General features: G+C 40.6%; 1 protein-coding gene across 3 annotated transcripts in view; it reads right to left on the bottom strand.

Annotated features, from left to right (window-relative positions):
* The window catches only part of LOC131929754 (sialin), a 45281-nt gene extending 29650 nt beyond the window's left edge, over nucleotides 1-15631 (bottom strand). For all 3 annotated transcript variants that reach the window (XR_009383995.1, XR_009383994.1, XM_059286101.1), the window contains exons 1-3: nucleotides 15342-15631; nucleotides 6173-6396; nucleotides 5545-5648 (exon numbers count right to left, since the gene is read on the bottom strand). Coding sequence is in view for 1 of the 3 variants with exons in the window: in XM_059286101.1 (XP_059142084.1) it covers nucleotides 5545-5648; nucleotides 6173-6396; nucleotides 15342-15444 (431 nt within the window). In the remaining 2 variants the exon portion in view is untranslated. The remainder of the gene's footprint in view (nucleotides 1-5544; nucleotides 5649-6172; nucleotides 6397-15341) is intronic.
* Nucleotides 15632-16829: the final 1198 nt, after the last annotated feature.

Here is a 16829-nt window from a genome sequence, read left to right as displayed (position 1 = left end):
AAGGCTGCGGACACACATCCATCCATCCAGAAATGACGAGTTATTAAACGCAATTTTTGCCAGTATGGAAATTGCGCTAAAAAGCACATTTGTATTCCATGTCAACAACATTACGGAAGGATTTTAGCCTCGACATTCGCTGTTGAGTTTTTGTTAATGCCAACCTCGTGTCATTCTCGACATTTAATTTATTTCTTTGTTTTGTTTTTAATTGGAGAAATGTTGAAAATCTATTCTCGCAAAGATATGTAGACACAAAAGGAACTAAAACTCAAAAGGCAATCAATGTCACGTTTGGGTTTGAATGGTGCATAATACAACAAAATTGTCTGAGGTTTTCATTAAACGGTACGTGACGCGGAATCATTCCGCAAATCTAAAAATTCATTTTGCAGTTCATCGGGAATGCTGGCAATATCAAGGGAATCAGAGAATGGGTTACGTGTTTATTTCTTCTCCTGTGTCAGCTCAGGGAAAGTATTATTATTGTCGTTAAAGTATATCAAAAGATTTTGTTTCCCTTGCACTTCCAAGAACAACTTGATTTCATCTTTCAATTCAAAAAAACGATTCACATTTCCTTTTGACAGCCAGCGTCATGTCGTGTAGTAAAGCAGAATCTCGTGATCTTTATTCATGTCTTTGCATAGTTCTTTAAACAGATGGATGTCTGTTGCGCACCAAATGAACACGCGTTTAATAGGTCGGACAGAGTTACTAATGTACAGTCTGTCGACAGACATAATGACGACAGACATAATGTCGACAGACATAATGACGACAGACACAGGATGCAAGAGTTAAATGAAAGCTTGTAAAAAGTTTTAATAATAAGCGTATTTGTAATAATGCTCTGAAAGCGAGAAAATAAAATATGTTCTTTAAATATATAATAACTAGCTGCATCCCGTGCTCCGCCACGGTAAATCTTTTTTTAAATGTACCAACTTGGGAACAGAACAAAACTAAACACAACACAAATGAACGCAAAAAAAAAAATCACAAACGAAAAAAAAACCACAACACTCATACCATAAAAACAATTTAAATGCAATCATCAAGGAATATTGCTCACAGTCTAGCCCGTAGCGCCAAATCGTGCCCTTTCCGAGCGCCGGCGGACGCGTCTGACTCCGTGAATAAGGCGTAGCGACCCTTTTCGGCGCCCGGGGACAAACTCAAACTTTCAATTTCCACCTCGCCCCCTCAAACTTTCGATTTGCACCCCCTCCCCCCCCCCCCCGCAAATTTTCAATTTGTATTTCCAGCCCATTTAGGCGCCCCCTAAGGTCGGCGCCCGGGGACAAATGCCCCCCCCCCTTGCTACGCCTCTGCTATAAAACCCCTAGCTTGTCCGGAAACCAAAAGATAAAATAATAATTAGTAAACAATACGTATAGTGTATAAAATAAATTAAACGCAGTATTTAGAATATCCGTGTTTTACCGACCATATTGCACTTTATAAATTCATGCATTTTTTTCAGTACTTTTTAAAATTTACAATAAAGTTTCATGACTAAAACCATTACGCACCTAATGAACGTGATGACTTAATATAATAATTCGAGAATAGTTGATTAAAAATTTTAATTAGTAAACAGTACATTCAGTGAATAAAATAAATAAAATATAGCCTTTTATCAATCAATGCTAATTATAATATTCCAACAATAATGTACTCTTACACGTCTGCATAATTTGCATTCACATTTTGCTAATTATATTATTCCAACAATTATTCCGTCTTGCAGATTTTGCATTCACATTTTTAGCGCGAGTTCAATTTATTTTTAAATTACCTCCCTTGGCAAAATTACTAAACAGTTTAATTAGATTTTTCTAACCTACAGTTATTATGTTATTAAAATGTATGCACTTTTTCTAGGAATATTAACGGAAACGATATTTGACATTGATCCTTTTAATATGTTTTAGCAATGTGCGTGTATTTAATATTCTCTTTACGTTATGCAAAATTGTACAAACAGTGGAAATTATAAAATAGCTCTATGTCGTTATATAAACAAACCCTACTCTAATCCTTATAATAAGACAATGCGATGCACTGTAAAGCACAGCATGGTGCGTTGTTTACTTTTATGGTTTCAAAAGCTATAGCGATGACAGAAGGAAGAAAGGAAGGAAGGATGGAAGGACTGACACACGCTCAGCCCGCTTATATTATAGACTAGCTGCATCCCGTGCTCCGCCACGGTAAATCTTTTTTAAATGTACCAACTTTGGAACAGAACAAAACAAACAAAAACAACACAAACACAAAAAACACAACCACAAACACAAACATAACACAACCACAACACAACCACAACACAACCACAACACAACCACAACACAGCCATAACACAACCACAACACAGCCACAACACAACCACAACCACAACACAACCACAACAAAAACACAACCACAACACAGCCACAACACAACCACAACACAACCACAACACAACCAAAAATCAACCACAACACAACCACAACACAACCACAACACAACCAAAAAACAACCACAACACAACCAAAAAACAACCACAACACAACCACAACACAACCAAAAAAAAACAACACAACCACAACATTAGAATCACCACCAAACAACACGCTTTTTTAGGCGTCCGCGCCCAAAGAGAGCCTTCCAACATTAAAAATTTAAGTCACATAAATAGATCCTACTCCATAACTTACAATAAAACAATGCGATGCAAATGAATGTACGGCAAGTGGTGTTTACTTTTATGGTTCTAAGAAAACACATTGGCAATGTAATTAGAATAACCACCGAAAAACACGCTTTTCCCAGGCGTCCGCGCCTAGAGAGAGTCTTTCCAGCATTCTCTATACTATAATTATAAAATTTCACCATCTGTTAACACCAAAAAACAAAAACTAAAAATAGTGATTTTGAGAAATCATAGACTAATTAGAAAATAATATAAATAATCTTAACATTTTTCTCTTTTAATTATGAACCTTAACATAGACTAATCAATGCGGTAGTAATAAAAAAAAAGATTAACTTAAATTATTGTTGAGTTAAATATATTTTTAAATTACCTCCCTTGAAAAAATTACCACAAAAAAAAGTTGAATTAATTAGTTTTTTCGACCTACTTTTATGGAAATGTATCCATTTTGTCTAGGAATATAAACTAAAATGATATTTGACATTGATTTTTTTAATATGTTTTAGCAATGTGCGAATATTCAATATTTTCATAACGTTATGCAAAAAAGTAAACACAGTGGCATTTATAAAATAGCTCTATGCCGTTATATAAACGAACCCTACTCTATTACTTTTAATAGGACACTGCGGTGCACTGAAAAGCACAGCATGGTGCGATGCTTACTTTTATGGTTCCAAAATCTATAGCGATGACGGACGGACGGACGGACGGACGGAAGGAAGGAAGGAAGGAAGGACAGACACAGCCCGCTTATATTATAGATTATATTATAGATGAACCTATTCAAATAACTAAATGTATTCAAATTTTTTAATGATTACACTTCTATATTAAGTGCTATATAATCTGCAACATTTAAACTTTTATGTGTGAGCGAAATATACATATTTGAAGCTGTCTGATTATTTTGTTTTCTCTCTTTCTCCCCTCCTATACTCTCCCCCAGCCCCCAAACCGTACCTTGCTGCCTCCCCCAGCCCCCAAACCGGACCTTGCTGCCTCCCCCAGCCCCCGTACCTTGCTGCCTCCCTCAGCCCCCCAGCCCCCAAACCGTACCTTTCTGCCTCCCCCAGCCCACGTACCTTGCTGCCTCCCCCAGCCCCCAAACCGTACCTTGCTGCCTCCTCAGCCCCCAAACCGTACATTGCTGCCTCCCCCAGCCCCCCCCCCAGCCCCCAAACCGTACCTTGCTGCCTCCCCCAGCCCACGTACCTTTCTGCCTCCCCCAGCCCACGTACCTTGCTGCCTCCCCCAGCCCCCAAACCGTACTTTGCTGCCTCCTCAGCCCCCAAACCGTACATTGCTGCCTCCCCCAGCCCCCCCCCCAGCCCCCAAACCGTACCTTGCTGCCTCCCCCAGCCCACGTACCTTGCTGCCTCCCCCAGCCCCCGTACCTTGCTGCCTCCCCAGCCCCCAAACCGTACATTGCTGCCTCCCCCAGCCCCCCCCAGCCCCCAAACCGTACCTTGCTGCCTCCCCCAGCCCACGTACCTTGCTGCCTCCCCCAGCCCCCGTACCTTGCTGCCTCCCCCAGCCCCCAAACCGTACCTTGCTGCCTCCTCAGCCCCCAAACCGTACATTGCTGCCTCCCCCAACCCCCCCCCCCAGCCCCCAAACCGTACCTTGCTGCCTCCCCCAGCCCCCAAACCGTACCTTGCTGCCTCCCCCAGCCCCCGTACCTTGCTGCCTCCCCAGCCCCCAAACCGTACCTTGCTGCCTCCCCCAGCCGCCAAACCGTACCTTGCTGCCTCCCCCAGCCCCCAAACCGTACCTTGCTGCCTCCCCCAGCCCCCCCCCAGCCCCCAAACCGTACCTTGCTGCCTCCCCCAGCCCCCCCCCCAGCCCCCAAACCGTACCTTGTTACCTCCCCCAGCCCCCAAACCGTACCTTGCTGCCTCCCCCAGCCCCCCCCCCCAGCCCCCAAACCGTACCTTGCTGCCTCCCCCAGCCCCCAAACCGTACCTTGCTGCCTCCCCCAGCCCCCCCCCAGCCCCCAAACCGTACCTTGCTGCCTCCCCCAGCCCCCCCCCCCAGCCCCCAAACCGTACCTTGCTGCCTCCCCCAAACCGTACCTTGCTGCCTCCCCCAGCCCCCGTACCTTGCTGCCTCCCCCAGCCCCCAAACCGTACCTTGCTGCCTCCCCCAGCCCCCAAACCTGACCTTGCTGCCTCCCTCAGCCCCCCCAGCCCCCAAACCGTACCTTACTACCTCCCCCAGCCCCCGTACCTTTCTACCTCCCCCAGCCCCCAAACCGTACCTTGCTGCCTCCCCCAACCATTAAACCGTACCTTGCTGCCTCCCCCAGCCCCCAAACCGTACCTTGCTGCCTCCCCCAGCCCCCAAACCTGACCTTGCTGCCTCCCTCAGCCCCCCCAGCCCCCAAACCGTACCTTACTACCTCCCCCAGCCCCCGTACCTTTCTACCTCCCCCAGCCCCCAAACCGTACCTTGCTGCCTCCCCCAGCCCCCAAACCTGACCTTGCTGCCTCCCTCAGCCCCCCCAGCCCCCAAACCGTACCTTACTACCTCCCCCAGCCCCCGTACCTTTCTACCTCCCCCAGCCCCCAAACCGTACCTTGCTGCCTCCCCCAACCATTAAACCGTACCTTGCTGCCTCCCCCAGCCCCCGTACCTTGCTGCCTCCCCCAGCCCCCGTACCTTGCTGCCTCCCCCAGCCCCCGTACCTTGCTGCCTCCCCCAGCCCCCGTACCTTGCTGCCTCCCCCAGCCCCCGTACCTTGCTGCCACCCCCAGCCCCCGTACCTTGCTGCCTCCCCCAGCCCCCGTACCTTGCTGCCTCCCCCAGCCCCCGTACCTTGCTGTCTCCCCCAGCCCCCGTACCTTGCTGCTGCAATGCCTGAAGGCAGCTGCGAGATGTAGTAGCCAACAAAGAAAGATGAGAGTGCCCAGCCTTGGCTTGTCTTGTCCCAGTTAAACTTCCAAGGCTAGGTGAGACGAAATTGGATGTTTTGTTGATTAAATCGTAGGCATGAGACAAACGAAAGTTGATGTTTTATTGATCAAATCGTAGGCATGAGATAAACGAAATTGGATGGTTTATTGATCAAATCGTAGGCATGAGACAAACTAAATTGGATGGTTTATTGATCAAATCGTAGGCATGAGACAAACGAAATTTTAACTTGTTGCTAAATCTTAAATGAGAGAAAAAAAATTTTTAAATGGATGTACGAATTTTGAAATTATTAATCAAGTCATAAAATAAAAAAATATTTGATGTCGTCGATCCAATATTATGAGAGGAACGGAATTTGATGTTTTATACATCAAACAACAAATGAGAAAAAAAACGGTATTTGATGTTATTGATCAAACCGTAAATAAGAAATACGAAATGTAATGTTATTAAGTAAATCGTACATGAGAAATACAAAATGTAATGCAAAGCAATAAAGCGTTTCTAACTATCAGAAAATTGAACTCATAAAGAGTTCTAACATCTACTTACATCGTTGAGACTTTCCTCCATAACTACGATTTGCGCAGTCGTCCAATTTGTTGTGTTAGAATTGGCTGTCATGGTCCAATTTGTGCTAGTCCAATTGTAAGTGTTGGTATCTAGCATCATACACACCATGGCTGAGCTCATACTGGCCTGGGCCGCGAATGTTATGGTCATGGAAAATGTGCAGCACAGAATGACAGCAAGACGGTAGGAGCCACATAGAGACACTGAGGAAAAAATGTTCTTCGAGAAGTAGAGTGGTTGGGCAGTCAGCAGTAGAGTGGTTGGGCAGTCAGCAGTAGAGTGGTTGGGCAGCGAGCGGTAGAGTGGTTGGGCAATAAGCGATAGAGTGGTTGGGCAGTCAGCAGTAGAGTGGTTGGGCAGTCAGCAGTAGAGTGGTTGGGCAGTCAGCAGTAGAGTGGTTGGGCAGTCAGCGGTTGGGCAGTCAGCAGTTAGTGGTTGGGCAGTCAGCAGTAGAGTGGTTGGGCAGTCAGCGGTTGGGCAGTCAGCAGTTAGTGGTTGGGAAGTCAGCAGTAGAGTGGTTGGGCAGTCAGCGGTTGGGCAGTCAGCAGTAGAGTGGTTGGGCAGTCAGCGGTAGAGTGGTTGGGCAGTCAGCAGTAGAGTGGTTGGGCAGTCAGCGGTTGGGCAGTCAGCAGTAGAGTGGTTGGGCAGTCAGCGGTTGGGCAGTCAGCAGTAGAGTGGTTGGGCAGTCAGCGGTAGAGTTGTTGGGCAGTCAGCAGTAGAGTGGTTGGGCAGTCAGCAGTTGGGCAGTCAGCAGTAGATTGGTTGGGCAGTCAGCGGTTGGGCAGTCAGCAGTAGAGTGGTTGGGCATTCAGTAGTAGAGTGGTTGGGCAGTCAGCAGTAGAGTGGTTGGGCAGTCAGCGGTTGGGCAGTCAGCAGTAGAGTGGTTGGGCAGTCAGCAGTAGAGTGGTTGGGCAGTCAGTGGTATGGCAGTCAGCAGTAGAGTGGTTGGGCAGTCAGCGGTTGGGCAGTCAACAGTAGAGTGGTTGGGCAGTCAGCGGTAGAGTTGTTGGGCAGTCAGCAGTAGAGTGGTTGGGCAGTCATCGGTTGGGCAGTCAGCAGTAGAGTGGTTGGGCAGTCAGCGGTAGAGTGGTTGGGCAGTCAGCGGTTGGGCAGTCAGCAGTAGAGTGGTTGGGAAGTCAGCAGTAGAGGGGTTGGGCAGTCAGCGGTTGGGCAGTCAGCAGTTAGTGGTTGGGCAGTCAGCAGTAGAGTGGTTGGGCAGTCAGCAGTAGAGTGGTTGGGCAGTCAGCAGTAGAGTGGTTGGGCAGTCAGTGGTAGAGTGGTTGGGCAGTCAGTGGTAGAGTGGTTGGGCAGTCAGCAGTAGAGTGGTTGGGCAGTCAGCAGTAGAGTGGTTGGGCAGTTGTCGGTAAACCACAAGAAGAGACACGGATGTGAGTCAGGTTACAGTCACGTGATGCTTAGATGTAATCGATTATTGTGCTTGATTTATCCTTAACCCTGGTGTTCGTTCAGATTCAAAGAACAAATAATATCTTGCCAATATCCTTTAGCTTTTAGTAAACTGATTAAAGTTACCCAATTCGGGTAAGTGTCTTTCGGCTCCCCATATATTGTTAGTAGATAAAACAGAATTAATCATGGAGCAAAAACGATCATACCGTTCCAAGTTTTCGCCGGAATTTCTATAAAGAAAGCAAATGAAGATTGCTTGGTGGTTTTATTCTATTTTCATGGATGGGTCTCTACATATTATGTTATAATTAGCGACGGATATCTCTTCATCTGTCTATCATCTATCTATCTATATATATAAAGCATTCTATGTATGTCTGTGTATCTGTCTGTCTTTTATGTGTTAGTACACCTTTCATCCGATTGCCATGAAACTTTGGGAAGCTGTTGAGAAAAAACTTCGAATTCGCAGGGATGGCGCCCCAGTAGGGCGTGATTTGTTTTTTCTCAATATACGGTATATAAAAATAAAAGTCGATTGCGGTTTCACACCGTTCATCCGATCGCCATGAAACTTTGGGGAATTGATTAGAACACTTTTCCGATAACCGGAAGTGAAACGTTTTCTACATTAAATTTTTCAAAAGCCTATAACTTGAGTACTATTTCAGATAGATAAATGAAATTTCACATGTAAGTAAACGATCAGATTCTCTGCCTTCTATCAAATTTTGAGTAATTTCTGTTGACCAGAAGTAGTAATTTTTGCTATTTCCGATTTCTCAACAAAAAAAAAAAAAAAAACGCATGTGAATTTATAAAGTACTAATAATATTCCGTACTATTATACACATTTTATTTGGCGTTTACTTGGTGTGCAATTCTTTTTTTCTACGAGATTTTATTCTATTTTAAAAAGTTTAAGTATTTAAAATTGATTAAAAATCATGTCTATATCCCGAGTTGCCATCGAATATTCGAGAAAGTTTAGAGGAGATCACCCTCTGGTTTATTTTAGTTTGTTTTCATGTTAGAAATAAAGAGGGATTGATCTCCCTAAACTTTCTCGGGATGTAGATATGATTTTTAACCAATTCTTAAATAAACTTTTTAAAATAGAATAGAATCTCGAAGAAAAAAAGAATTGCGCAACTAGTGAAAAGTAGAAATTGTGTGTATAAAAGTGCGAAATATTAGTACTTTATAAATTCATGTGCTTTTTTTTAGAAATCGGAAACAGCGTAAAGTACTACTTCCAGTTAACCGAAATTAATCACAATTTGACATAAGGCAGATAATTAAATCTTTTACTTATAAATCTCGAGAGCACTGTGTCTCTATATCTGAAACAGTGCTCAAGTTATAGGCTTTTCAAAAACTAAAAGTAGAATAAGTTCCACTCTCATTTACCGGAAATGGCTGAAAAGTTAAAACAGATCTACAAATTTGATATAATAGTTATATACACTTATATTATATATATATATATATATATATATATATATATATATATATATATATATATATATATATATATATATTTGATATAATACTTATATATGAAATTTCATCAACCTAGCTGTAACGGCAATCAAGTTATCGTGTTCACTGACATACACACATACACTCGGGAAGAATTGCAAAACCCAGTTTTTCCGACTCAATTACGCGTAAAACGCCGAAGTTTAGATAAATCTGGATTTATTATTTTTGTCCGAATAAAATAAGTCCCCTATACTCCGTGTCTGATAAAGTAAAGATGTGTAAAAAGATGAAAACTGTAAAAAATTTCATGTGGTTTTTGTGCTCGATTACAATACTTCTTCTATACTATGTATACGAAAAAGTAGAAATTATAGAATGTGCATGTTTTGATAAAGTAGCCTACAATGTTGTATGTTAAAAAACGTATTTTAAATACTACCTTCATTAAGTTTATACTCTAAACTAACTGCAAAGCGTGACGCAAGAAAAGCACAAAAAATTGGTTTTGATAGATTTTTTGTTTTTACTAAGTCAGTTGCTAAGGATACTATTTAATGAATTTTTTTTTATATAATAATGAAACGATTTTATTGTCAATTATTTACTTTAAAAAAAATGAATTTATAATTGATGCAGCTTTTAAAAATTTACAGTGTTCATTTCAAAGGTTTGTTGAAGTTTTAATTTGTATTATACAGTTTGATATTTAATAATCAAACGAATTTGTTATCTACTCAGTTTATGGAAATCCAACTTTCAGAATTATTTCTATATGAACAAAAGCTGTGACGTAAATAATTGTTGTATCTATTTTTGTCATTTTCATAATGATTTATACACGAAAACCTTAACGCTGTTCATTGGAAATATCTTAATTTTACTCTAAAACTTTATTTAACAATCGCATTTGTTCGACAATAGACTTGAAAAGCTGGTTCCCAGAGGCGTAGCGACCCTTCCCGGCGCCCGGGGACATACTTTCAATTTGGCGCCCCCCTCGGGAGCAAATTTTCGATTTGCACCCCCCCTCGAACTTTTCATTTGCACCCCCCCCCCTCAAACTTTCGATTTGCACCCCCCCTCGAACTTTTCATTTGCACCCCCCCCCCTCAAACTTTCAATTTGGCGCCCCCCCCCCCTAAGGTCGGCGCCCGGGGACATATGTCCCCCCCCCCCGCCGCCCCCCTCGCTACGCCTCTGCTGGTTCCAAATGGTTCCAAAATTTTGTTGCCAGAAAATTGAATGTTTCATAACATTTGTGTAATAAGCAGTGGCGGATTAAGGGGGGGGGGGGGGTGCTGAGAGGGCTGCAGCCAATTTTTAGGGGCCCCCAAATTTTCTTTTTAAATCATAGTAAATTTACCTTTAAAGCTAAATTGTTGGTTTTTATTTTTACAAGCTTTTATTTAACTCACTTCCTCTGTCTGTCGCCAGTCGTCAGTCGTCAGTCTAGATAGAAACGCTGGAATGAAAATTCGGACAGTTCTACTTGACCGAAACGATTCACAGTTGGCACGTGGGTCAAGACATGAAGACAATGCAATCTGAAACTAAATTTGACTTAATTGGATGCCTAATTAATTTTTTAAGAATTAATTAAAATTTGGACCGAATTAGTAGGCATGTCTAGCCAACCACACCACACGCGTCATCACCTTCAATAGCTGCGCCATCACGTAATGGCTGCGTTCAAAAACCATTGCGCGCCTACTGAACGTGATGTTCAGTAGGCGCGCAATGGTTTTTAGTCATGTAACTCTATTGTAAATAAAACATGTAAAGTACTGAAAAAAAAATTAATAAAAAACGTTTTAATAACAAGCTTTTATGTAATGATGCACTAAAAAGTAGAAAATAAATTATAGACTACTATTTAAATAACTATAAAGAAAAGCGTGGGTGTCTTCCTTAACATTAGTAAAGGTATCCAATAGATACTAAAGTGACCCACGCTTTTCTTTATAGTTATTTAAATAGTAGTCTATAATTTATTTTCTACTTTTTAGTGCATCATTACATAAAAGCTTGTTATTAAAACGTTTTTTATTATTATTTTTTTATTTTTACAAGCTTTTATTTAACTCACTTCCTCGACAGTCTGTCTGTCTGTCTAGACGGAAACGCAGGAGTGAAAAGTCCAAAAAAAGCATGACGTTATTTATGGATGACCCCTAATATGATAGTAATTTATCAAACACTTTTATTTCAATTTAGATTAGTAGAGTCAGTGTGTTGTGGTGATTGGGGATGTTGTATTATTTAATATAAATACAATACTACGCCATACACTATTGTGTATTTTTTATCACGGAAATCAATTGTTCTGACTTTTATTGTTTTACTCTCCATGGCCGTTCCGGTTGACTTCAAGCAGAGGTTGAGGGCAGTTTTTGAAAATACTTGAATTGATAAAATAATTCTAAACGGTTTTTCAACGGCTTATATTCGATACAAAAATATAATAATGAGTGTAATCGATGGTTTCCAAATGGCTTTTATTTTTACAAATGTAACTATAATTTTATTGCTTGTCATATTTTTAAAAAGATTTTTTCAAAAATGTAGTACGATTACATAGATTTTTCATACCTAATTTTCACAGCAAGCGGCTACTAATTTTAGATCTGGAGATAAGCTGTGAAGAGCAGATCAAGTTAAGGGCTGTTTCAACTGTAGCCCAGAATTTCAAGTGTAGACATTTGTAGACAGGATAGACGAGGTTTTGTTTGCACAAACCACAAGTGTATTGTTGTAGCACGAGTACAGCGGGGGGGGGGGGGGGGCGCTCTCGGGAGCCACAGGTTACACGACTTCAGGGCACCGGGTACGGCCGCTAGTTCCGTTTAATGTGTTGTGTGCTTGCGTGTGTGTGTTTGTGTGTATGTGTGTAGACAGATAGGTAGGCGGACAGACAGACAGGCAGAAAAACAGACAGCCATAAAGACAGACAGAAAGACAGACAGACAGGCGAACAGACAGGCAGACAGATAAATAGGTATGTAGATAGATAGATGATAGGTATACACAAACAAACACAGTCTCTTTATCATTGCTTGTGTGTTGACGTATGTGTGTCGTGGTGTGTGTTGACGTATGCGTCTCATGATGTGTGTTGACGTATACGTCTCAAAGTGTGTGTTGACGTATGTCTGTCATGGTGTGTGTTGACGTATGTGTGTCATGGTGTGTGTTGACGTTGGTGTGTCATGGTGTTAGTTGATGTATGTGTGTCATAGTGTGGTGGCGTATGTGTGTCCTGGTGTGTGTTGACGTATGTGTGTCATGGTGTATGTTGACGTATGTGTTATGGTGTGTGTTGACGTATGTGTATCATGGTGTATGTTGACGAATGTGTGTCATGGTGTATGTTGACGAATGTGTGTCATGGTGTGTGTTGACGTATTGTGTGTCATGGTGTCATGACGATGCATGTGAATGTTCTAGCGTCTGAAACTATTACGATGACGTGTGTTGACGCGTATGATCCTTTGAGTTATTTATTCAAAAATATAGCCACACAGCGCGTGGTCTGACTTTAAAATCTAGCCAAATAGCTTGTGATCTGAATTTACTACATATTTTTAAATGTGGGTTAGGGCTACATCAGTTACATAGTAAGTAAAAAAGATTATTGAAAACAAGTTTGATGAAGCTGTAACAGTGTCGTAACTAGGATTTTCGGGTCCCTATGCAAAAATTATCAGTGGGCCCCTTCGTCAGCCGTCAGGCTGCAATAGAGTCTAACGAAGAAAACAACTGCTAATTATGATGGAGGATTCTAAATAAATATTCTGTACAATTTGTATTTTTTATGTCCTGTGTATTTATACTGTACTATTATGTTGTAAAAATGTTACAGGCTTACAGTTAATTTGGTTGTTTTTTTCTAAGTAACCAAACACAGTAGCTTTATAAAGCGGGGGCAGAGGTGTGACACCATGACAAAACATTGTAAAATGTACTGTCAAAACTAAGTTGTATCCAGCTAAAATAATAACATATTAGCGAAGGAGGGGTGACACCCCACCGACAATACAAATTTGTTGGAGACGATGGTGTGACACCATTAGTAAACACAAATGTGTTGGAGACGATGGTGTGACACCATTAGTAAACACAAATTTGTTGGAGACGATGGTGTGACACCATTAGTAAACACAAATTTGTTGGAGACGATGGTGTGACACCATTAGTAAACACAAATTTGTTGGAGACGATGGTATGACACCATTAGTAAACACAAATTTGTTGGAGACGATGGTGTGACACCATTAGTAAACACAAATTTGTTGGAGACGATGGTGTGACACCATTAGTAAACACAAATTTGTTGGAGACGATGGTGTGACACCAGTAGTAAACACAAATTTGTTGGAGACGATGGTGTGACACCATTAGTAAACACAAATTTGTTGGAGACGATGGTGTGACACCAGTAGTAAACACAAATTTGTTGGAGACGATGGTGTGACACCATTAGTAAACACAAATTTGTTGGAGACGATGGTGTGACACCATTAGTAAACACAAATTTGTTGGAGACGATGGTGTGACACCAGTAGTAAACACATAGGGTAACACCCGATCTTGTGACACACTTTAAAAAGAATTGCTAATGATTTATTTAGATCTGTTTTTTATGCTTTTAATTTTGAAAAAATAATTAATATGTTCATTGATATCTACTTTAGCTGCTTCTGTATGTTCGTTTCTTAGGATGGCCAAGCTACTGACCCAATGGGCATACCTAAAATGTGTTTCATAACAAATAACTTCATCATAGAGAGCAAATATTGATATTTAAAAATTCCATCACAAACATCTCCTTCCCGATCACTGTGGAATGTTGAAGAATGTTTATACTAACTAGCGTACCCGTCCGCGTTGCTGAGATCTAGTCCGACATTCCAGGGTAACAAAACAATTCGTAAGGGTTTCATCAACGCGTTACCAATTGTGTATTTTTAATTGTGTGGACAGACAGAGGAAGTGAGTTAAATAAAAGCTTGTAAAAACATTGACAAATGCATTCAATGCACTGTCCATGCTTGTTTTTTTTTACAAGCTTTTATTTAACTCACTTCCTCTGTCTGTCGTCAGTCTAGACGGAAACGCAGGAGTGAAAATTCGGACAGTTCTACTTGACCGATACGATTCACAGTTGGCACGTGGGTCAAGACATGAAGACAATGCAATCTGAAACTAAATTTGACTTAATTGGAAGCCTAATTGATTTTTTATGAATTAATTAAAATTTGGACCGAATTAGTAGGCATGTCTAGCCAACCACACCACACGCGTCATCAATAGCTGCGCCATCACGACCATGTAATGGCTGCGTTCAAAAACCATTGCGCGCCTACTGAACGTGATATTCATTAGGCGCGCAATGGTTTTTAGTCATGTAACTCTATTGTAGATAAAACATGTAAAGTACTGAAAAAAAATTCATAAAAAACGTTTTAATAACAAGCTTTTATGTAATGATGCACTAAAAAGTAGAAAATAAATTATAGACTACTATTTAAATTACTATAAAGAAAAGCGTGGGTGTCTTCCTTAACATTAGTAAAGGTATCCAATAGATACTAAAGTGACCCACGCTTTTCTTTATAGTTATTTAAATAGTAGTCTATAATTTATTTTCTACTTTTTAGTGCATCATTACATAAAAGCTTGTTATTAAAACGTTTTTTATGAATTTTTTAAATTGCTCAGTTGTTATTATGCATGTTTAGTAACATGGAATTTCGCGGAGGACTGACAGTTGGGAAAGAGTTGCAGGTCTGTGGGATGGGGTAGGGAATTTCCCAGTTAGTTGAGGTTTGTAGCGATGCATGTAAATTTACGGGTGCTGGATGTCGATCTCACAAAAGAGTAATTTCAAGTTTTATTTATAGCCTAATTCTCTCAATGGCTTGCATGACCATGCGACAATGCATGTAATATTATTACGGATGGGTCCTGTTCGACCCCCCCCCCCCCCCCTCACACACACACACACACTGAATCCCACTACTTTAAAGTAAGAAAGGACTGGTAGCCCTTTAGGAGCTTTTAATTATTTCTACAATAGAAAAGTAACTGGATTTTCATTTTCTTTTAAAAATTATTTATATTAAACAAACCTTCTAATTCCAATGTAAAAGTTTTAACTTTTTTAAAGAGGAAAAAGGTCCTTAAATGCATTGGGCCCTGCTCTGCTTCAAGCATAAATTATTTTTGTTTATTAAAGCTTTTAAACTAGACTTACCTTTTTCTCCGTCCTCCTTGAGATCGATTTCGTCGCTGTACCCGTTATAGTTGGCATGACGGTAGCTTCCGCTAGCAATCAGATGTGTTCGTTCGTCAGCCATTCGTTTATTGTTGGATAATTTAAAATTTTCAAAAATGGTGTCATAAATTAGGACTCTTTTAAATTCTTCTTAATTCTCAATATCCCATAAATGAATATTCGAAAAAAAGATTGAGGGTTTAAATAAGACTAAAGCTTGTCTAACACATGCATCTGAAAGACAAAATAAGTGGTCTTGACAATGTTAAAATTAATGTTCATTCAGTACTAAAATTAAAATAATATAAATGTAATAATTGTATACAAACTATAATAAACCAGTTCTAAATATAAACCAATCAACGTTGATTCTGTTACACTCAGCTGGTGCCTGTCCAATGAATCCACTGTAACAAATGTGTGTGTGTGTGTGTAACACTCTGTGTGTGGGTGATGACAAAGCAACAAAAAACTGATAATGACACGAACTTCTGACCACTTCTCACATGAGTGCCCACACTAGTGTCAAGAATTTTGTCTGATGTTATGTTTACTGATAGTTTAGTCTGATGTTAGGGTTAGGGTTACTGATAGTTTAGTCTGATGTTAGGGTTACTGATAGTTTAGTCTAATGTTAGGGTTACTGATAGTTTAGTCTGATGTTAGGGTTACTGATAGTTTAGTCTGATGTTAGGGTTAGGGTTACTGATAGTTTAGTCTGATGTTAGAGTTAGGGTTACTGATAGTTTAGTCTGATGTTAGGGTTACTGATAGTTTAGTCTGATGTTAGGGTTACGGATAGTTTAGTCTGATGTTAGGGTTACGGATAGTTTAGTCTGATGTTAGGGTTAGGGTTACTGATAGTTTAGTCTGATGTTAGGGTTAGGGTTACTGATAGTTTAGTCTGATGTTAGGGTTAGGGTTACTGATAGTTTAGTCTGATGTTAGGGTTAGGATTACTGATAGTTTAGTCTGATGTTAGGGTTACTGATAGTTTAGTCGATGTTAGGGTTACTGGTAGTTTAGTCTGATGTTAGGGTTACTGATAGTTTAGTCTGATGTTAGAGTTAGGATTACTGATAGTTTAGTCTGATGTTAGGGTTAGGGTTACTGATAGTTTAGTCTGATGTTAGGGTTAGGATTACTGATAGTTTAGTCTGATGTTAGGGTTAGGGTTACTGATAGTTTAGTCTGATGTTAGGGTTAGGGTTACTGATAGTTTAGTCTGATGTTAGGGTTACTGATAGTTAAGTCGGATGTTAGGGTTACTGATAGTTTAGTCTGATGTTAGGGTTACTGATAGTTTAGTCTGATGTTAGAGTTAGGGTTACTGATAGTTTAGTCTGATGTTAGGGTTACTGTTAGTTTAGTCTGATGTTAGGGTTAGTGTTATTGATAGTTTAGTCTGATGTTAGGATTACTGATAGTTTAGTCTGATGTTAGAGTTAAGGTTACTGATAGTTTAGT

This window comes from Physella acuta, unplaced genomic scaffold (genome assembly GCF_028476545.2).
Source record: "Physella acuta isolate Inbredline_101_S28 unplaced genomic scaffold, ASM2847654v3 ptg001670l, whole genome shotgun sequence".
Lineage (NCBI taxonomy): Eukaryota > Metazoa > Mollusca > Gastropoda > Physidae > Physella > Physella acuta.
This window is presented reverse-complemented; position numbering and strand designations above follow the sequence as displayed.